This window comes from Adiantum capillus-veneris, chromosome 29 (assembly GCF_014529385.1).
Source record: "Adiantum capillus-veneris isolate H3 chromosome 29, ASM1452938v2, whole genome shotgun sequence".
NCBI classification, from domain to species: Eukaryota; Viridiplantae; Streptophyta; class Polypodiopsida; order Polypodiales; family Pteridaceae; genus Adiantum; species Adiantum capillus-veneris.
The window spans coordinates 16,875,014-16,898,660 of record NC_140959.1 but is presented as its reverse complement, the minus strand read 5'-3'; the positions used below and the strand labels follow the sequence as shown (position 1 = coordinate 16,898,660).

Genomic DNA, 23,647 nt, shown 5'->3' with positions numbered 1-23,647 from the left:
CTACAGCCTTAAGGCCATAGGGTGTCAACATAGCTATCCTACAATCTTATGTATATAGAGAGATTACATAAAGTCTCTAAATGGGCACATGAGTATTTGGGATTTACTAGAAGGAAACATAAGTTATCCAAGAGAATTTGGGATACCCTAAGGCCTTAGGGCCATAGGGTGGTGACATAGAATCTCCACAGGGGCACTTAAATCACCCCATGGATGCAAATCAACTAGCTCTTATGGACACATCTTATAAAACATCACATGACACCCTATGGCCTTTAGACCATAGGTTGGTTATTCTAGGTCACCTAAAGACTCTTTAAGTGTTTCAAGAACATTTTTCGTTGGCCTTATCTTGTGTCCATATACATTAGGGACATATATTTTATCTTGTGGTTAAGGTTTAATATTCTATTGAGAATGAAATAATCTAGAAAAAACTAAAAAGTATTTAGTCCTCAAAATTTCAAAATGAGAGTTTGAACAATTGATGTATGATTATTTTTTGTTGGGTGTAAGTTCTTCTATTGTGAATTGATGGTGTAAGCGTTTGAAATAATTATCTTTGCATTGCAACTAACTAGATTAAACATATATTCAACATTTGTTGTAAATGCCAATTATTTGCTTAGATAGTAAACATCGAGTATAAATGGTTATTGAAGCATTTGTCCTTTGGATTATGTGAAGATCTAGTTCTTTGATTGTAACAAGATTTTATTCAAAGATATAAAGTGCGAGTATTTTGTTCCAAACTATGATTTTGTTTCTCTTCTAGATGATGCAGAGAATTGGAATTTATATCTTGAATTTTTTTCAATAGAGAGAAGCTAGGACTAGTAGAATTTTTTAGCTTGTCATGTAGCAATCGAAACATTGTATCAAGGTTTCTTGAAAATAAATGATTGTATAATGTATAACCATTGTTTAAGGTTGTAAATTGGAAGTAGAAGGCAATGCAAGTTCCAAAACATGTGCAATGCCATAAGGAGAATCCATCACAAATACTTTTGCCCCTTAGGAATGTAGCAATCAGAACATTGTATCAAGGTTTATTGCAAAGAAATGATTGTATAATGTATAACCATTTTTAAAGTTTTTAAATTGGAACTAGAAGGCAATGCAAGCACCAAAACATGTGCAATGCCATAAGGAGAATCCAGCACAAATACTTTTGCCCCTCATGATTTGTAAATCAAAGTGCATGGTGAGCCGGACCTTCCATCCACCAGCAGATCAATGCATTTGTGAATTAAAGTACTTGAAATTTAGATTTAAATGTTTGAATGTTATGATGATATTTGAAGGCAAAGACCCCTTCAACTGTGTAGTAAAGCAACAAATGTATGATGTATGATAATGATTCAATTTTGTATATCGTGTTGCATATTTATCGCATTTTTTAGCTTACACATTTTGCTAGCATAGAGGACACCCTATGGCCCTAGGACCATAGGATGCCATTATATCCCATGTACAATTTCTCTTTTACCATAGAGGACATCTTATGGATCTAGGGTCATAAGATGCCAACATAGTGCATAAATGGCTTCTTATAAGTATACACGTAAACATAGTGCATAGAGGGAATTTTACTAGCATAAAGATCGCCCTATGGCCTTGGGGCCATAGGGTGCCAACATAAAGCATAGAGGGCTTTTTATTAGCACCTTGTTACCCTTGGGACACACATGATACCTTGGTCAGTCACTATCTCACCCTTGGACCATATGATAGTGCATAGAGGACACCCTATAGCCCTAGGGTTTCCTTCTATCCCTAGGGACATACACTGCCAACATATAGTATACATGGTTTCTTCATAGATTAAACCTTTTAGCCATACGCAATAGAGTGGAGACCTAGACCATATAATGTATCCTAGTAGCATAGAAGGCACCCTATGACCCTGAGGCCAAAGAGTACCAATTTAGGGCATAAAGGGTCTCTTCCTAGGTTGAAGGGCACCTTGTGGAGCACCCTATGGCCCCAGGGCCATAGGGTGTCAACATAGTCAAATGGGGTGTAAACTTAGAGCATAGAGGGTTTCTTACTATCATGGAGGACACCCTGTGTCCTTGGTGCCATAGGGTGCAAACATATAGCATGGAGGGTTTCTTGCTAGCATAGAGAGCACCCTATGGCCTTGGGGCCATATGATTCCAACAAAGAGCATAAACGGTTTTTTGATAGCATAGAGGATAGCTTATTTCCTTGGGGCCATATGATACAAAAATAAAAGAGTCTTAGAAGGGCACCTAGGCCACTAAATCACCATGGGGCCATAAGGTGGTCTTTGTGGGGAATGCTCCTAAAGGGTTCCTTGGCTATCCTATGGCCTTGGGCTACCAACATAGAGTTTAGATGGTTTCTTACTAACATAGAGCTCACCTTGTGGCCTACGGTCTTTAGATGCTAATATAGAGTTTCAATGGTTTCATACTAGGCGTAAGGGGCACCCTATGGCCTTGGGGCCATAGAGTGTCAATGTAGAGCGCAGAGGTTTCCTTTCTAGCATAGAGGTCACCATGTGGCCTAGGAGCCATTTGATGCACCCTATGGCCCGAGGGCTGTAGGTTACCAATGTAGACCGTAGAGGTTTTCTTTCTAGCATAGAGGGAACCTTGTGGCCTAGGGGCTATTTGGTGCTCCCCTAGAGCATACAAGGTTTCTTAGTAGCATTATAAAGGGTACCTTGTGGCCTTCAAGTCTCCATAGGGTGCCAACATAGGACATCCTATGGCCTTGGGACCATAGGGTTTCAATATTGAGCATAGAGGATTTCTTACTAGCATAGAGGCTACCTTGTGGCCCTAGGTCGATAGGGTGCAAACATAGATAATAGAGGATTTCTTACTATCATAGAGGGTACATTGTGGCCCTAGGTCCATAGGGTGCAAACATAGAGCATAGAGGATTTGTTACTAGCACATAGGGCACCCTATGGCCCAAACGCCATAGAGCGATAACATGTAGCATAAAGGGTTTCTTACTAGCATAAAAGGCAGACCTTGTGGCCCTCGGGTCATAGGGTGCCAACATAAAGCATATATGGTTTCTTACTAGTGCTCATAGAGGGCATCTTGTGGCCCTATGACAACCCATGGCCTTAGGGCCATAGGGTGACACATAAATAAAGTACCATATGGATTTGAAGCCATATATCTATTTATATGTTGAGACCTCCCAACAATCCTAACCCTATGGCCTTGAGGCCATAAACATACATATTTTGGATTATCTTAAAGTCATAGAGATATCTACAAAGAGAACCGTATGGCCTGAAGGCCATAAGAAACTTAGTCAAGGAAATCATCCAATGCAAGAAGATCATGGCAATAGAAAATGAGACTTCTGCTCTAGAGCCTAAAGGCATAAATGTTTCTCCAAGTATACTTCTAGGCGCCACCATCATGGACACAGAACTAATGTAGCTAGATAAAGATTAGGAATATCTAGACAATAAGCAGCATAAAAATAAATTCATTGTAGATGTGTTGTCAGTTAGTAAATTTTCTATTTGCGATTAGTTTTTTCTAAGAGTGAAAAAAAAAAGAGTTATCAAAATGTAGATACTTTGGAATCTAAAATTAGGTGTTCTTTAAACTTGCAGTCCTTCAACAAGATATTGCGGCTGACAAAGTTTTACTCGAGATTGTTGGTATAGAGGATGCTAATGCCATTGACCCTACTGAGAAAGATTCTATCAATCTCCATGTCAACCAAAGAGTTTCTGACGAAGATGAAAAGAATCTACAAGTCTTTGAAGGTCAACTGCTACAACGACTGGAGACAAATTTAAAGAGTAATCCAATGGAAGAAGACACTAAAAGTTCCAGAACATGTGCAAGGGAAGAAGACGAATCCAATGAAAATATTCTAGTAGCCCAACAGTTGGGAATTGGATTGCATGACACCACAATGGAAGTAGAAGGCAATGGAAGTTCCATAACATGTGCAACGCCAGAAGGAGAATCGAACACAAATATTTTAGTACCCCAGGATTTGGAAATCGAAGTGCATGGTGAGTCAGACCTTCCATCCACCAACAAACCAATGCTGACTATAATAGTGAGCTTGTGTGGATTGTTCCTGAGGAGATGCTGGCAAAAGTCCAAGAAAATGAAGAGATTAAAGTTTGGACATGAGCATATTTTTCTTCATCCAGGATGCATTGAGTTTTTAAAGGCTCTATTTAGCAATTTCAATGTAGGGATATGGTCAGCTGCTAATGACATGCATGTTGTGGACATCATCAAGATTTTAGAAAAGGAAGCTAAAGAAAAATTTCCATTCTTTATGATCTGGGGGCAAAGCCAATGTCAACCATGCGTAGAATCAAGGATCACTCGCTTAGATAATCCAGGAGTAGAAGCACTTTTCAAACCGCTGGCTATTGCATCATCAAAATTTGGGCTTGATGCAAGAAGATTGCTTCTTGTAGATGATGAACCATTAAAGGGATGTGTGAATCCTGCATTGAATTGTATTTTTCCACCATCATTTAATGTTGATGATGAGGAGGATAATATCCTCCTTGGGGAGCTACTACCATATATCAAAGCTCTCAATCATGTTAACGACATTCGCACAGTTACAGGGTCTCATTTATATGGACAAGCACCCATTGCTCAAGGTCATGAGCTTTATAACCGTATACACAAGGTTGTTGCAGAGTGGGAGGAGAGAAATCTAATTTTTCTAGGAAAAACCTACTCCAAGAGAAGACTACCAGAAGTTTCTCGTCCTCTTCACGATGAGAAAGTTACAACATCTAGCACTAGTGGAATGTCCACTCGAAGTCAAGACAAGAAACTTTCAGCACGTGATCGAGAAAAAGTAAGGGTCTTAAAGAATATCAAATCATTATCAGCCTTGAAAGGTACAGAAGCAATCATGCTTGCCCAAAAATTGGGGTACAAGGAGCCTGTGATCAAAGTACATGAAGCCAGGAATTATATAAAGCATCTAAAAATTCAGTATGATCTCAAATAGCCCTATATCAAGAAATGATGGAGCAATGTTTTGTAACATTTTGTCATTTACAAAGATCTTTATGTACTCAGAGACTTTGTTAGAGTGCTTAGGGTTTCAAGATATATGAAGATGTAAATGATTAATAGTTTTTTAAATTGTCTTTCAATACTGTAAGTAACTTCTGAGTTTCATGTGCCAAATGCTCTTTTTTTAAAAAGCTTTTATAGTTGTTTGCTTTGAAATTTGAGTTCACTGTGCCATCAAGGACAATCTACATGCTCATAAGGTCAAATCTCACTCTATATGTCCTTGGAGGAATTTCACTTTATGGTCTCAACACCCTATGAATCTAAGGCCATAGGGTCATAGTTTGGCATGTGTTCTTGCATAGGACTTACTAAGTGTAACCACAAATTAGCACCCTATGTCCCTAAGGTCTTCAACACACTTAAGATCTCTATATTAACTTTTTTTTAAATCATTTCAGGGCTTCTAAGAATTTTTTTTTTGCTATAAGATTATCACAAAATGGAGGATCTCCCTTTCATATTACATCAAATATCACATTCAAACCAAGACCAATGGTTTCATTATCTACCAACATCTTTCAAACAGGACAAAAGAACGCTTATCTTGGATTTAGAGGGTGTGCTTCTTGCAACATTTGAGCTTCAATCAAGGCCAACTTGGACCAAGTACATGTGCATTGTAGAAGATAACAAGGAGGTGTATGCGGTGCATCCAGATGCAGAGTATTTCTTAAGATTTTGCTTTGAGTTCTTTGAGGTTTGGATTTGGAGCTGCCATTGTTTACAAAAAGCTCAACACATAATCAAGACCTGTTTTCCTACACAAAGTCACAAATTCAAGATGATTATGGATAACCTGTGCTGCCAAAATTCAAATTTCATGATCGGTTACAAAAGAGCCTATCACAAAAGATCCTATCACAAAAATCTTTCTACCATATGGAAGCTATTTGATTATTTAGATGGGGGAAACAGTATAATATTTGATGATAGTCCATATCGAGTGATGTGGAATATGCAAGGAACTCATATGATTTCTCCAAAGTTTTGGAACCAACCTACTCAATTGCTTCAAAGCTTTTTAAAAGATAAAATTGTTCCATGGTTATGTGGATGGTTGTATGCTAAAGACAAGAGAGACTATACCATAAGAAATTTTGTAATGTTCCATCCTGATCCTGAGACTCACTATGTAATGCAATGTTATATGTCTCAAAGGACTCAAAATCTCAAGAGAAGGAGGCCATTTTAAGTGTACTAGTTAAGTATTCTAAATAGCATCTACCAAGTATTTGGCAATGTGTACTTTTCAAAATTTAAACTTGATGGAATGTTGGAGTCCTACCATGTGGCGAGCGAGAACTGTCGAGCAAAGGAAAATCCGAGGAAATGAATAAAGAAACCAAATGGGCTTTGTCAAGAAAGATGAATGAAGATCCTACTTAAAGCCCTAAGTGATAGCAATAATACTGTTCAAAATGAGAATATTTTCTAGAATCCCTAAGTAATCGTAGCAATAGCATTGTTCAAAATTAGACTTTAGATTCTTTTGTGCAGTTGAGGCTTGATGTCAAGCAATGAGAAACCCAAGCAGGTAGCAAAGCTATTACAAACCATGCAATGATCCACCATTACATTCAACACCATAATTTTAATTTTAACTTTAAATTTAGTCAACAATGCTCATACATCTACAAAGTTTCTAAACTATATTAAGAGACAATTGTCATATCTTATAACCAAAAAAGAGAGATTTCTTTAAGATTATAAGATAACAAGTGGAATATTTAGTGGAATATAGAGAGCAACATGTCATGCCTCTACACTTTAACAACAACAAGAAATGCTACGGTTCTATCTCATGACTATGAAGAGTCACACTCGTCATCAATAAAAAGATTGCGCCTCTGACACTTCTTGTGGGTGTCAAAATCGTATCGTATATCAGCAGCCATGGTTTTTGCAATCCCCTCAGCATAAACTGGCAACACACTTCCATACAAAAAGAAAAAGGTAAGTCTCATAATCCACATGTAAGCAATACATAACCTTCATCATTGAAACATAAGAAATCTCAAAATGTTGTTTGAATCATTATCCATAATTTTCAAATACTGAACAATCAATGATAAAAAAAGTGACAAAGTAGCATAAAAGTATGATGGAAACATAAAATAGTGGGGGAAAATGAAGTGTAAGATGAACTCTCACTAGTCATCAAAGGGGTTGACACGCGAAGGCATGTCACCCACATCATCAACATCAAGAGAGGTGGAGGCCCCTTCTCTGCTTCGCTTTTTAGGGCGAAGTAATGGTTGCACATAATCTGAAATCAAAGTGTCGTCAATGTCGATTGCTGCACACACCCGCCTTGTGCTTAAGCATGCTGCCAATACGGGTGATGTACCACATCCCAACTCCAAACAAAGACCTCCAGGTCTACATAGAAGCTCCACAAAACATGCAATAAAAGAATGACTTCGTTGCAAGCCACCACGCCATGGCTCCCCGGATGATGATCTCGCTAGAGAAGACTCTGGAAGATGGTGCATCATGTAAGAATCCAAAGGTTGCATGCCAAGTCGATTGAATAGAGGAGTGCTCTCAACCACAAAGCAAGGTGGTTGCATGCCAACCCTATGCACCATAAGTAAGAGAGAACAATGACACTACACCACCACATAGACTGTGAGGTCCCCACCCCGTCGTATCAAACAGCGGATCTGATGGTAAACCTGGTGGCCACTAGATCTATAGCGGAAGCAAACAAAATGGTTCAGGGTTCAACTAGCGGATGATCTCTCATCACAAAGTGAGTCGAGTTCGAGCCTACTAGCAACGAGATCTAGCTCCACCTCGCAGGGGAAGCGTACTTAACTATCTAGCGATCCTAAGACCCACCTTCCAAGAGGAGAGAAACCCCGAGTGCCTTTTTCCCCATGTTTCAGAGGCACCGTAATCTCGAGGATTCGCCGCTCTAGGGGCAATGAGTAATACCAATATCGAGTAAGCACTATGGGGACAGAGAGTTCCCGACCAATCGGGACCACCCATCTCGTAGGCATTGGCAACCCGAGCCAAGCCCCCACTTTCTACCCCCACACTCACACTTCCTCGTGTGACCTAATTACTACCACAAGGTTGTTCAACATAGATATTCCTTGTTTAATTCCGAATCACATGGTTCGTTAAAACAGCCCTTCAACCAGTATTGCAAACAACACCAAGACAGAATTCTAGTAAAAATTCTACTCAAACTTATTCATAAACGTTCCAATGTTCTGGAGGTACAACATCCCCCCTCCAGCAAGAGTTCACTCCTCCCGTTGTTGCCTAGCTGCCCATACAACTAGGTATGTCCACCGCATAGAAAGCACGTCATGGACACTCCCACCGCATAGAAAGCAAGACGTGGGTTCCCACCGCATAGAAAGCAAGTCATGGGTATCCACCGCATAGAAAGCAAGACGTGGATTCAAGAGCCCTAACGAGGAACTCTGCCCCCTGTGATCAGTAAGGGGGTCAGGACTGATTCAACATTGGAAATAAAATGAACATGTCGAGCTAAATTTTCCCTAGCAAACATTCTTTCCTCTTGCAAACAGCATACTCATCAATCATTTCTTTCCTACTTTATACTTAAATGTACTATGCATTCAATGCATAGTACATTTATACTTTATACTTTATACTTAAATGTATTATGCATTCAATGCCGAGGTTTCTGTCGGATTTCTCCAACATGTTCAGGGATATGTTCATTCCTAACTAATCGTATGCAATGTTAATTAAACAACTTGAATAGAAATTGGGACCTACCTCTTCCATTTCTTCGTCAATAGCCCGTGAGATGGCCGGTATTTGCTCGTCCATGGGAGCCTTCCCCTTCCCGTTGACATTGCTCGTTCATGCTTCGCAATCATGGGCACCACCGAAGCGCGTCCTCTTAACCGGGGCCATTTCTCACTAATTTAAATGATTAGCTTGGAGAAAGAGCTAAGGTTCACAAGCATCATAACAGTCCAATGGGTAGATTAGTGACATCAATTTATCCCTCCTATATGAGAGTCTAGATTTCTTTCATAAAGCAATCAGTAAGGATGGCACATAATCCTATGGGAACCGGCCCTAAGATAACTATTCGGCTTACATGATCAAGAATAATTTGGGATTTCACTATTGGAATTACCAGAGAATTGGATTAAGTATGATTAAACTATTTCCTAGCAATTAGATGATGCAGATTTACCCTATGCATATGTGTGAGGAAAAACCAATTCTTAGAGACTTATTGACGGATTAATTTCTCCTTAATTACGTTTTAATGCATAAGAGAAATGAATTCAATTAGGCTACAATGTTAATGAGTGATTACAATAGTGATTCTCTTCAATCTGCACAAATACTAGCTTACCGATTAATTACTATGCTATCTAAAGAGAGAAGATTCTGATAATTATGCTCTAATCATTAATCGAGAGTGAAGAATGGCTGATAATTCAGCTATGGAATGATGATTACATAATAGAGTACGAATAAGGAGAATTTAGAGAGTAGTCATAGAGATTTTCGACTAGGAATAAGCATAATAGACAAGGAATTTAGATGGTAGAGAAAAAGATTTACAGATGGCATTAATTAAACTGTCGTTATCATGATTAAGAGCTAGTAATCTTCTCGATTTTTTGATCTAATCGAGCTTCTTGAGATGAAAATTCGGAAGCACCTCCCTCCTAGCTTTTTCTTCAATAGGTGTGTGATTCGGCAGCACCTCCCCAATGTATGTGGGTGTGTGTGTATGCACTGTGTGTGTGATCATAAGTGTGTGTGTGTGTGTGTGTGTATGCAGGTCTTTAAATAGTCTCCTACAGGCTGAAAATCAATCTGGGTTGCTAAATGCATTTGGGAGCTTCTCCAATTAAGCATGGCAAGTCCAGTTCTCTGCCCACCAAGTGTCAAGTTGGCTTGGTTAACTGGTTTTGAGACTGAGTTGCAGGCTTGGCAGCTTTCCCAAGACTCCCACAAATCAAGAGGGCGCCCCCTAGCTGCTAAAGCTGATCTGGAGTGGCCTGGGACCTGTTCCCACACAGTCCCGGGCCCTCGGTGCCTCCCCGGACAATTTTTAGGAAATTTGGTTCTAAGCTAAAACGGGACATACGAGTCGGATTTTGATGCCGTAAATTGCTATACTAAGCTCTAACTAAGACGTACTGGCCCGATTACCTGCCATATTTAGCAGCCCCCCCGGTCCGAAAATGCATTTTTTTCAAATTTGGGGTACGGGTGCAATTTTTCGAGACGATCAAAACTGGACGGGTTGGGTGACCAAAAACTTACTATTTTTGGAAATTTTTCACAAAAATTATTTTAATTCACATTTTGAAGCTTTATAACATCCTAAACATCATGGCACTGACAGAATCTGGAAAACTGCTAAAAATAGTAACTTATTTCATTGTATTCATTTCGTGGTACAAGGGTACTCTTGTGATCGGGTCAGAGACCTTACAACCTCCCCAACATGAAAAATTTGAGATGTCCTCATCTCAAGAATGAGTTTGGGTAATCTTTTAAGAGCGTCGATTCGTCCTCCCAAGTTGCATCTTCTTCAGGGTAATCCTTCCATTTTACTAGATGCTCCGTGATAGTTCTGTTGCGTAACTTTCTTTCCCTTGTTTCAAGTACATAGTCAGGTTGGAGCTCGAGAACTCCTTGTGCTGGCATGACTATCTGATCTGAGTCCAAGAACTGATCAGGATTGGGAATATAGGGTTTGAGTAAGCTGACATGGAATACATCATGAACCTTCAAGTTTGCAGGTAACTTTAGCTTGTAGGCCTGGTCACTTATAACCTTAACGATCTCAAATGGTCCACAATACCTTGGGCTTAGCTTCTTGTATCTGCCCAGCGATAAATTGCTTTTCTTAGGTCGAACTCGGAGAAAAACCTTATCTTCTTCCTTGAAAGTTCTATCTGAGAGGTTCTTATCTGCATAGTGCTTCTGCCTATCTTGAGCTGCCTGAGTGTCCTGGCGAATGGCTCTAGTCTGTGCTTCCATATCTTCTAACATCTTTCTAGAGGCTTCTACTTTGATGGTTGGATCTGAAAAGTTCAGTGGTGCTAAACAGTCCTGTCCATAAAGAGCTTTGAAAGGTGACATTCCAATGCTTCTGTGTTTGGAAGAGTTATAAGCATATTCTACCAAAGGTAGATATTGTAACCACTTCTTTGGCTCTTGTGAACATTAGGCTCTGAGAATGTCCTCGATGATTTGATTAACTCTTTCAGTTTGCCCATCTGTTTGTGGATGGTATGCTGTACTGAAAGCTAATTGTGACCCAATAGATTGGAAAAGAGAAGTCCAAAATTTTGATGTAAACTTGGCATCTCTATCACTGACAATACGCTTGGGTAGGCCATGTAGCCTGAAAATCTCCTTGATGAATACCCGACTAATATCTGAAGCAGTAAAGGTTGTCTTTACGGGTATTAGATGAGCCACTTTTGTGAGCATGTCAACAACCACGAAAACAAAATCATACCCTCCTGTAGAAGGTAACCCTGTAACAAAATCCATACTAATGCATTCCCACTTCATCTGGGGTATGTCAAGAGGTTGAAGTTGCCCTGGTAATTTGATCCTTTCGGCCTTTATTCGTTGACAAGAAAGACATTGCCTCACATAGCGAAGTATGTCTCCTTTCATTCCAGACCAGAAATAACTCCTTCTGACGGCGTGAAGAGTTTTAGCATAGCCTGGGTGTCCGGATGTAGGGCTATCGTGTGCTTCATATAGAATGGCCTTCTTTAAAGCTGGGTCTCTGGGTACACAGAGTCTATGTTTGTAGTAAAGAAATCCCCCCATAAGAGAGTAATCTTTAGCTTCAGGCATCTTATTCTGCTGGACTAATGAAGCCATACGTTAGTACTCTGGATCTTCGAGGGATGCTTCTTTGATTCTATCCCAGATAGGGTTATTTGGAATAGAGATAGCTCCGAGAAACGATTTTCGGCTAAGACCATCTGCAACTGCGTTTTCCTTCCTTGGTCTATAGTTTATGTCAAGGTCATATTCCTGTAATAGCTCTATCCATCGCCGTTGTCGCATATTGAGAATGGGTTGAGTAAAAATCCACTTTAAACTCTTGTGGTCTGTAACCAGCTGAAACTTGCGTCCAAGAAGATAATGTCTCCATAACTTCAGTGCATGAATAACTGCTAAAAGTTCCAGATCATGAGTGGGATAATTCTTCTCATGATCCCTCAGCTTTCGCAAAGTATACGCCACCGGTCTTCCTTCTTGAGTAAGAACTCTGCCTAGAGCAGACTTACTAGCATCCGTCGCTACTTAAAATTCTTTATTGAAGTCTGGAAGCTTTAAAATAGGAGCTGAGACCAAGAATTCTTTTAGCTTAGAAAAACTAGACTCGTGCTCGGTCTTCCAATCGATCCTCATTCCTTTCTTCAGGAGTTCCGTCAAAGGTGCAGCAATACGTGCATAATCCTTGACAAAAATCCTGTACCATCCCGTTATTCCAAGAAATCCCCTTACTTCGCTGACGGTGGATGGTTGAGGCCAATCAACGATGTCCTTGACTTTGTCTGGGTCCACTGAAATCCCTTCAACGGAAATGACAAATCCAAGATAGTTGACCTTTGGTGAGCAAAAAGTGCACTTGCTCTCTTTAGCGTAAAGTTGGTGTTTTCGGAGAAGATCAAGTACTTTGCGAACATGATCTTCGTGATCTGCCTCGTCTTTGGAATAGATCAGAATGTCATCAAATAAAACCAAGACAAAATCATCAAGGTAAGGTCTGAAAATATCCTGCATAAGTCGGTTGAAGCTTGCAGGAGCATTTGTTAGACCAAAAGACATTACTGTGAATTCGTAGTGCCCATACCTAGTATTGAAAGCTGTCTTCGGAATATCTGATTCCTTGATCCTGATTTGGTAATATCTTGACCTTAGATCAATCTTTGTAAATGTTTTGGCGCCGTGGAGCCTGTCCAAGAGTTCGTCGATCCTTGGAATTGGATACTTGTTCTTGACAGTTACCTGATTCAGCCCACTATAGTCTATGCATAGCCTTAAGGTCCCATCCTTCTTCTTCTGGAAAAGAACTGGAGCACCCCAAGGAGAAGCACTGGGTCGAATGAATCCTTGCTCAATGAGTTGCCTAAGTTGTTCTTTGAGTTCGATGGCCTCCGGAAGTGACATTCTATAAGGTCTTTTCGAGATAGGTTCACACCCAGGGATAGTCTCAATCTCATGATCTACCTCTCCGTGTGGTGGAAGATTCGTAAGGTCCTCGGGGAATACGTCATCATACTCCCTCAGCCAGTCTGGTCGAAGTGAGGTATCTGATTGGTCTACCTTATTGAGTTTAACTGCATATATTTGCTGACCCTTTCTTAGTCCCTTCAAGAGTCTGCTGGCCTTAACGAGAATAGCCCTAGGTCTCCCATTCTCCCCCTGAATTAAGGCTTCATTACCCAAGTTATCTGTAAATGTAAAGTTTCCTTGTCCACAATGGATATGGGCCTTATTTTTATTTAACCAGTCCATCCCTAGTATCCCATCAAAGAATCCTAAGGGTAGGGTTCGAAATTGGGCAGAAGCTGGGTGTCCCCCTAAATCAAAGTCAATTTTGCCTACAGAGTGTTGAGATACTACCTCCTTGCCATTTGCTAACTCGACAACTAGCTTGCTTGACGGATACTTATCTAGCTTAAGCTTTCTCATGCATCTAGGTGAAAGAAACGAAAGAGTGCTGCCACAATCTATAAGGAAGTTAACTTGTTCACCTCTGAGAGATCCTGGCGTATGAATGACTGCGTATTGCTCGCAACCATTGGGATTGTCAACTGCAGCATGTAGGGTTGCTCTCTCCACTGCTTCATCACCCACAGTTGGTTGAACTACTGCGGCATTCACTCTGGCGGTAGCTCCACGCCCTCGCCCTCTGTTCATTCTTCCACGTCCTCCTCTTCCATTAGCTTGGCCATGCCCACGGATATTCAAGGGTATGGCATTGGCGTTGGTTGCATGAATGTTCCTGGGGAAATTGGATCTGTAGTGTCCATGCTCGCCGCAACCATAGCATCGAACATCAGGGAACTCCATGGTTGTAGTGGTAGCCACAATAGGGCGCTGGTTATAGGTTTGGTTGGCTGGTCTATTGTCCCAAGCAGTGTTCCTTGCCCTCTTTGCCCAATGATTCCTCCTATTCTGATTAGCCTTTTGTACTTCGAGAACTAGAGGTTTAGCCCTCAACAAGGCATCCTGTAGAGTTGACGGCCTGAGAGCCTCCAGCCGAGTGTTCAAGGGATCGATTAGTCCTTGACAGAATCTCGCCACCTGTTGTTCCAAGGTCATCTTAGGAGCATATCTCCGAAGAGTGACAAACTTTGCATAGTATTCTTCGACCGTTGAATTCAGCTGCCGAAGTGAAAAGAATTCATTCATTCTCAAGGTCCTATAGGCAGGTGGTAAATAACGTCCCATTATCGCAGCTTTGATGTCTTCCCAAGATTGGGAAGATCCTTTAATGTCCAGGTCTCTGCAATGTTGCTTCCACCATATCTTGGCATCGCCAGTCAAGCGAAACATTGCAAGTATGGTCTGATTTACGGGTTGGGTTCCCGCAGCTTCAAAGTAATCGTCCATGGCTTCCATCCATACTTCCGCATCTCTCTCCACATTTGCCCCCTCGCCCATAAAGATCGGAGGTTGGGCATGTTTGAGGAGAAGCTTCTTCTCTTGCGCTGCCGAGTACAGAGCAACAGGCGGTACCTACATGGGTTATACGAAATTCTTGATACCATTACTTGAATTTCAAGATAGATACGGGACTTTAATAAAATTCAAAATTCCACTTTATCAAGAGACAGAGATTCAGAGACAAAAAGCACTTTATTGATGGAAATTTATTACAATCGAAACTCCTCAAGGTTTAGAATGACTAATGACCGCTTATTACATGGCTTTATGGATTGCGTATAACATACGCCTAGGAAATGGTATTGACATGATGCACTACTTCATTCGTGTAATAGTTCTTATACACATTCTTGAGGGGATAATAGACTAAGATATCGGGCCGGAGTTCCGCTTTCAGTAATCCAAAGGTTTTGACTCGGTTTGCTGGAATCACATTGGTGACCTTCTCCAAGAGCCAGTCGTTGATGGTTTGGTTGGAGTTGCCCAAAACAGTCTAGTCCAATCGTGTGGGCACCAAGTAGAATATCTCTATCACTCTCAACACTTCTCCCCAACGTATCTTCTTCAAGTCGGTAGCCAGGCATCCTAGCTTCCAAGCATTGATGTAGTAAACCCCTCCTGGAAATGTCCAATCAAGTTCCCATCCTTTGTCAATGCGAGTGGAGTGTGGCGTATAAGCCTTCAATAGTATCTCCATGACATCTCGCCTGAACTGGTAAACAGGGGATCTTCGAGCTTGCTCATAAATAAGCTCAAACACTTGGAACTTCCAATATTCGAGCACGGGGTCTTCCTGCAACACCAATGCAAGGAATTCGGATCAACTACCTATATATTTTCAGTTCCTTATAAATGTTCAAACAATACGACATTATTTTCCCAGCCTAACCTAGGCTCTGATACCAGGTGTGAGGTCCCCACCCCGTCGTATCAAACAACGGATCTGATGGTAAACCTGGTGGCCACTAGATCTATAGTGGAAGCAAACAAAATGGTTCAGGGTTCAACTAGCGGACGATCTCTCATAACAAAGTGAGTCGAGTTCGAGCCTACTAGCAACGAGATCTAGCTCCACCTCGGAGGGGAAGCGTACTTAACTATCTAGCGATCCTAAGACCCACCTTCCAAGAGGAGAGAAACCCCGAGTGCCTTTTTCCCCATGTTTCAGAGGCACGTACTCTCGAGGATTCGCCGCTCTAGGGGCAATGAGTAATACCAATATCGAGTAAGCACTATGGGGACAGAGAGTTCCCGACCAATCGGGACCACCCATCTCGTAGGCATTCGCAACCCGAGCCAAGCCCCCACTTTCCACCCCCACACTCACACTTCCTCGTGTGACCTAATTACTACCACAAGGTTGTTCAACATAGATATTCCTTGTTTAATTCCGAATCACATGGTTCCTTAAAACAGCCCTTCAACCAGTATTGCAAACAAAACCAAGATAGAATTCTAGTAAAAATTCTACTCAAACTTATTCATAAACGTTCCAATGTTCTGGAGGTACAACATCCCCCCTCCAGCGAGAGTTCACTCCTCCCGTTGTCGCCTAGCTGCCCATACAACTAGGTATGTCCACCGCATAGAAAGCACGTCATGGACACTCCCACCGCATAGAAAGCAAGACGTGGGTTCCCACGGCATAGAAAGCAAGTCGTGGGTATCCACCGCATAGAAAGCAAGACGTGGATTCAAGAGCCCTAACGAGGAACTCTGCCCCCTGTGATCAGTAGGGGGGTCAGGACTGATTCAACATTGGAAATAAAATGAACATGTCGAGCTAAATTTTCCCTAGCAAACATTCTTTCCTCTTGCAAACAGCATACCCATCAATCATTTCTTTCCTACTTTATACTTAAATGTACTATGCATTCAATGCCGAGGTTTTTGTCGGATTTCTCCAACATGTTCAGGGATATGTTCATTCCTAACTAATCGTATGCAATGCTAATTTAACAACTTGAATAGAAATTGGGACCTACCTCTTCCATTTCTTCGTCAATAGCCCATGAGATGGCCGGTATTTGCTCGTCCATGGGAGCCTTCCCCTTCCCGTTGACATTGCTCGTTCCTGCTTCGCGATCATGGGCACCACCGAAGCGCGTCCTCTTAATCAGGGCCATTTCTCACTACTTTAAATGATTAGCTTGGAGAAAGAGCTAAGGTTCACAAGCATCATAATAGTCCAATGGGTAGATTAGTGACATCAATTTATCCCTCCTATATGAGAGTCTAGATTTCTTTCATAAAGCAATCAGTAAGGATGGCACATAATCCTATGGGAACCGGCCCTAAGATAACTATTCGGCTTACATGATCAAGAATAATTTGGGATTTCACTATTGGAATTATTAGAGAATTGGATTAAGTATGATTAAACTATTTCCTAGCAATTAGATGATGCGGATTTACCCTATGCATATGTGTGAGGAAAAACCAATTCTTAGAGACTTATTGACGGATTAATTTCTCCTTAATTACGTCTTAATGCATAAGAGAAATGAATTCAATTAGGCTACAATGTTAATGAGTGATTACAATAGTGATTCTTTTCAATCTGCACAAATACTAGCTTACCGATTAATTACTATGCTATCTAGAGAGAGAAGATTCTGATAATTATGCTCTAATCATTAATCGAGAGTGAAGAATGGCTGATAATTAAGCTATGGAATGATGATTACATAATAGAGTACGAATAAGGAGAATTTAGAGAGTAGTCATAGAGATTTTCGACTAGGAATAAGCATAATAGACAAGGAATTTAGATGGTAGAGAAAAAGATTTACAGATGGCATTAATTAAACTGTCGTTATCGTGATTAAGAGCTGGTAATCTTCTCGATTTTCTGATCTAATCGAGCTTCTTGAGATGAAAATTCGGAAGCACCTCCCTCCTAGCTTCTTCTTCAATAGGTGTGTGATTCGGCAGCACCTCCCCAATGTATGTGGGTGTGTGTGTATGCACTGTGTGTGTGTGTGATCATAAGTGTGTGTGTGTGTGTGTGTGTGTGTGTGTGTGTGTGTGTGTGTGTGTGTATGCAGGTCTTCAAATAGGCTCCTACAGGCTGAAAATCAATCTGGGTTGCTAAATGCATTTGGGAGCTTCTCCAGTTAAGCATGGCAAGTCCAGTTCTCTGCCCACCAAGTGTCAGGTTGGCTTGGTTAACTTGTTCTGAGACTGAGTTGCAGGCTTGGCAGCTTTCCCAAGACTCCCACAAAGCAAGAGGGCGCCCCCTAGCTGCTAAAGATGATCTGGAGTGGCCTGGGACCTGTTCCCACACAATCCCGGGCCCTCGGTGCGTCCTCGGACAATTTTTAGGAAATTTGGTTCTAGGCTAAAACGGGACATACGAGTCGGATTTTGATGCCCTAAATTGCTATACTAAGCTCTAACTAAGACGTACTGGCCCGAGTACCTGCCATATTTAGCAGCCTCCCGGGTCCGAAAATGCATTTTTTTCAAATTTGGGGTACGGGTGCAATTTTTCGAGACGATCAAAACTGGACGGGTCGGGTGACCAAAAACCTACTATTTTTGGAAATTTTTCACAAAAATTATTTTAATTCACATTTTGAAGCTTTATAACATCCTAAACATCATGGCACTGACAGAATCTGGAAAATTGTTAAAAATAGTAACTTATTCCATTGTATTCATTTCGTGGTACAAGGATTCTCTTGTGATCGGGTCAGAGACCTTACATAGACAATTAGAACAATAAAAATAACAATAACACACCAAAATGAGAAACAAAGAAGTTAATTATGTAGAAGAGAATTACCTCAATCCGACCACCAAAGCTATTACCATAACCATAAGCTCCATGATGAAGGACTACAATGCGACGATGAATAGTCATCTCTGATGCACGACAAAATCTCTCAACCCAGCCAATGGTATCTCCTGCAAGAGGTTTCTAAAGTCACAATAGAAAACATACAACAAAAATATCAACAAGTATTGTACAAAATTAAGATTGAAGCACAAACCTGTCATAGAGACCATGATCAACAACCACCCAGAGTCTGACAAAGTAGAATATGCAAGTTGCATGCCTGCACGAACATGATCCTCACTACAAACATCCCAAAGGGGTACAACAGGGGAGGCTAAGTGGGAACCACTAAAGGGAAGATCCAAAAAAATAAAATCAGCAGCCCATGAGACTGTTCTCCCACCACGCACGCACAAGGTCCCATCAAAGCGTGCAGATCCCATGTGCTCATGAACACGAATCCATGCCGGATGTCGAACACCGGCCCTAAAATCAGCAGCAATGGCTATGTAGTCCCCAGAAATGGCCATGCATCGTGAGTCAAACAATGAGGACAGAGAAGACAAGGGAATATCAACGATGTAGACAAAAGAAATGGTTTTCTTTGCAACAATCTCCCCATGAGCTACTGCAATACAAGAGGCTAAACAAAGTGAATTAACTCCAATAAATGAACATACAAACGTCTGTGAGATAAGTGATAGCTCACCATGCTCTCGCTCCATGTTTTCATCCACCCTAGTCTCAACAATCACCTCCTTTCCCTTGTGAGTAGTATTTGTAGCTTAGAAAAATCAATAAAACACAATATGACCAGTATGTAAAACAAATAAGTCAAGAAAGAAGAGAGTTTAAAGCTCTTCAACAAATCATGGTTCAGTCTGTTTTGAGTAACCATTTACCTGATATTACCTCATTCACTCTAGGAGGTAGAGGCACATCGACAGATGCGCCACCAACTCTCATAGTATCGTGAAGCTCTCTCTCTCTCGCCAATACATGCCCAGAAGCCATGTCTATCCACCATGGGCATGTCTCCATCTCCCAAGTAGTGAGCTTATGTATGGAAGGGGAGTACATGCATTTTTCCCCAGTAGATAGTTGTGCCCACTGCTTAGCTAAGAATGGAATCCCTGGAAGAAAGCCTTTTCCAACCAAGGATAATAGAAATCTAAAACAATCAAACAAAATAACATCACTACAAACTTTGTAATTATGAAAAGCTTGAAATAAAAGTATGATGAACTTGACCTATAGGCTAGCCGTTGAGATGCCATGCGTACTGTGTCCACTTTCTTCATAGCTTTCTTGTCAACATCTTTTGTCTTAGCTTCAAGAGAGGTTTCCAAAGGAAAAAGATAGGGTCGTGCTTCAAACTTGAGCTCCTCAAAGTAAGAGGCAAGAGAGCAATCATGAGGCAACAAAATACCACCAACAATGTTGGTTAAGTCCTCCACAAACTTTGTGGCTCTCTCAAATATCCTTTGTAGAAGGCCTTCTCTACGAATCCAACTACATAATAATGAAGATGAGAAAAAACTAAAACAATCACAAAAAACTAGCAATCGTACATCAAAGATTCTTGAATGTCAAAAGAAACTTCACTTACATGCGATACACATGATCTCCTTTCTTTAAACCATAAGATGCTCTAGTAATCTTGTCTGCCTCAGGCAAGGAAACCCATAACAGTTTGCTCAAGACAGGAGCATCATGCATAGCAATCAAGTTCAGCTTCTCAAGCGTAGCCCAACTATCAGGACCCCACTTGAGTGCAAGAACTCGAACCATCCAATCCGGTCCAAGATTCGGATCAACAATATTTAGTAACTGCAGTATTTGAGCAACGAGTAAAAAACCAAGTTTAAACAGCTATTACACTATGTGCAAATACCTAAACAAAAATATTTCAACCACCTTTCCAACACGCTCTCCATATTTGAGTGCTAAATCATTCAATATCTTCTCCTCCTCTTTTATAAGTTCTTTATTTGTCATTGTCTGCCTAGCTTGCTCTATTCTTTGGCTCAATTCCTTGGACATTTGAACCTTCAACACATACTTAAAAATAAATAATTTGCAAAAAAACAAGCACATACTCTTTGGCTCAATTAATTGGATATTTTATCCTTCAATACACAATTGAAAACACATAATTTTCAAAAAAACCAAACACGAGATCTTTCTTAAAAATTAGGCCAAAGACACTTACATCGTATAAGAGCTTTCCCAAGTATCATTGAGTAAGTGGATACCAAGGCTCCACACCCTTCGAGTATTTCTTACGTACTGCAGCAATCAACTTTTGATCTTTTTCTGGAAGCCCTGTTACATAAGCTTCATGATCTGCTACACAAATGTGGGAGCAGTTGACAAGCTCATCCCTAAGATGGGTGACCACAAGAGCATGTGTGTTCATGCTATTCCAAGTTCATATACAATACATACATAGTCAAAAACATAACGTAGACATTTTTTGATAGAATATATGGAAAGTCATAAAACTTAGAAATTCATTCTTTGCAAGCTACTAAGAAGAGCTATCTCTGGCACTCGTGTAGGGTCAATAACTGTACAAAGCACACTACAATGTTTCTCTCGATCAGTGGAGAATCTCTCTTTAATAGCAGCCGTCCAAGCGACCGTTCTATGATTACCCTCCCAAACGTAGAACATTTTATTAGAAAGGGCTTGAAGATTTGGTCTTTTAGAAAGCTCAATTTCAAACTCTTTATGTATATCAACCCATATTGGGTCCCATGAAGTAAGAAGGTCCTCTGCAAAATAGATAAGCATAGACAGAAAAGCATACTCAACTACTATTTATGAGAACAACAAAAAACACAGTAGAAACAGAAAGTAGAAAAGATCAAAGTGGAGAAAGGAAATACCTGTAACATAGGCTTCCTCCTTCTTGCAATTCCAAATTGAAACAATAAAAGCTACTTTTTCTTGCATATAGCCCTCCTTTGCAAAAGCAGATTTCAATCCACTAACATCATCTCTTAATCCTCTCACCCTTGCATAGGGGATCAATCGACATAAAGGAATCGGTGGACAATCAAAACAACTAAACATGCGATTACATTGAAGAATATCTTGTTCTCTATGCATGTATAGCTTGTGCTCATCCCCTGTCTCAGTATCTATTACTACTTCAGCTCTTACAACATAAGGCACTATTTGTAAACATGCCTCTTGTGGAGCAAGATATTCATCAACTTCATTTATGGAGCCAAGCCCCAAGTCTTGACTTTGCATCTCCTCTTCTTGTGTCTCCAAACCTTCTGTCATATCAATGACAGATACTGCACTTATTTGATCACAGCTCTCTAATATACTTGAAGCCTGAGTTGAAGAGAGTCGTCTCCCTCTGCGACCTCGTCCACGACTTGAAGGACTTGCAAAACACAACAAAAACCAATTTATTTACTTCACTGAAACTACCTCTAGGACTCCATGCCGACCCGGACGCCTAGAGGCAATTTAAAAAATCAAAAACTTTATTTATTGATCATCCACCAAAACATCCAAGTCGGCATGGATAACAAGAGGCAGCTAACAGATTTAAAGAAAGCATGCATAATTATAAAATTTTATCTTGAGAAATTCCTTCTAGCCATCCATGTCGGCGTGGACATCTTGAGGGATCTTACTGAGAATGAATCACTGCAAAAAAAAATTGTCCCAAGAAATTCTCTCTAGCCATCCACGTCGACGTGGATGGCTAGAGACAGTTCTTAGAGAAGCTATGCAACGATGCAAATCTCAAGACAGAGCGTATCTAAAGCTAAATTCACACATTCAAAAATTCCTTCTAGCCATCCTCGCCGGCGTGGATGGCTACAGCCAGTTCTAACAAAAGCTATCAAACTCTGAAAACATTTGTCCCTAGAAACTCTCTCTTGCCATCCACGCAGACGTGGATGGCTAGAGACAGTTCTTAGAGAAGCTATGCAACTCTGAAAATTTCAAGACAGAGCGTATCTATAGCTAAATTCCCACATTCAAAAATTCCTTCTAGCCATCCACGCCGGCGTGGATGGCTACAGCCAGTTCTAACAGAAGCTATAAAACTCTGAAAACATTTGTCCCTAGAAACTCTTTCTAGCCATCCACGTCGGCGTGGATTTCTATAGACAGTTCTAAGAGAAGCTGTGCAACTCTGCAAATATCAAGAGAGAGCGTATCTATAGCTAAATTCACACATTCAAAAATTCATTCTAGCCACCAACGTCGGCGTGGATGTCTACAGCCAGTTCTAGCAGAATTTATGAGACACCATCAATCACAAAAGCAATAGAGGGTATGCAGTAGTTTGGTTTATCCAAGAGATTAGGCTAAGAATGCATCTCTCCAGTACTTTAGTTTAGCCTCCTGTAATGTGTAGAAAGCTTTAGGACAGGTTTCTGTGACAGGTTTCTGTATTCTTAAAAACTGTCAATAATTAAATTAAAACTAGTAGCCTTAAAAAACCTTACAAAACTTCATCTTAAACATTGAAAAAAAAACTATCTGTAGCCATCCACGCCAGTGTGGATGGCTACAGGTAGTTTACAAAGGTACCTGGCAGGAGGCTTTCGAGCCGAGGAAGACTCCCTTCTCCCCATGACGATTTCTATGCGAACTCCGAGCTTGACGATTTGTAGTGGTTAAGGCGCATATGCTGTAGAGAAGATTTCTTGAAGGTTGAAGATTGCTTGCTACAGAGAGTATATGGCCTCAAAGGGAGTAACTTGAGAGCAAGAGAGGGCTGAGGTTTGCGGTAGGAGGTTTGAAGGCAAGAGATGGCGCAAGAGAGGGCTGAGGTTAGCGCATTAGATTGCCGTGGTTAGAGCAACAGATGGGCAAGAGGTAGCGCAAGCAGCTTTCAAGGCAAGACTTGTAGGTCTGCAGCATAGAAAGGCTTCTTTAAGAAAAACGTATAATTAATAAGAGCCAGCGCATCTTGACCCTATTTTGGAAAAGATAAAAGCTGCGTTTTTTTTTTGTTGCCACACATGTCCTTTTGCTCTACATACTTGGTTGTCCCAGTTTTTTGGAATCGAACTAGATACCGGAAGGAGGTTAGGTGACCGGCATACAAGGAGAGTGCGGGCAGGTGTGTTTTTCTTCCAGAGAGGTGGGTGGCTTCAAGAGG

At 40.8% G+C, this 23,647-nt stretch overlaps 1 protein-coding gene and 1 pseudogene across 1 annotated transcript; both read right to left on the bottom strand.

Annotated features, from left to right (window-relative positions):
* Nucleotides 1-7,057: 7,057 nt before the first annotated feature.
* On the bottom strand, nucleotides 7,058-19,473 carry LOC147418828 (uncharacterized). Its single transcript, XM_086505752.1, has 5 exons — nucleotides 19,410-19,473; nucleotides 19,217-19,291; nucleotides 18,722-19,135; nucleotides 18,514-18,635; nucleotides 7,058-7,117 (listed from the first exon to the last, which is right to left on the bottom strand). Exons 1-5 carry the CDS (start codon nucleotides 19,471-19,473, stop codon nucleotides 7,058-7,060), a joined length of 735 nt encoding a protein of 244 aa, XP_086361878.1.
* Nucleotides 19,474-20,112: 639 nt separating this feature from the next.
* On the bottom strand, nucleotides 20,113-23,117 carry LOC147418827 (uncharacterized; annotated as a pseudogene).
* Nucleotides 23,118-23,647: the final 530 nt, after the last annotated feature.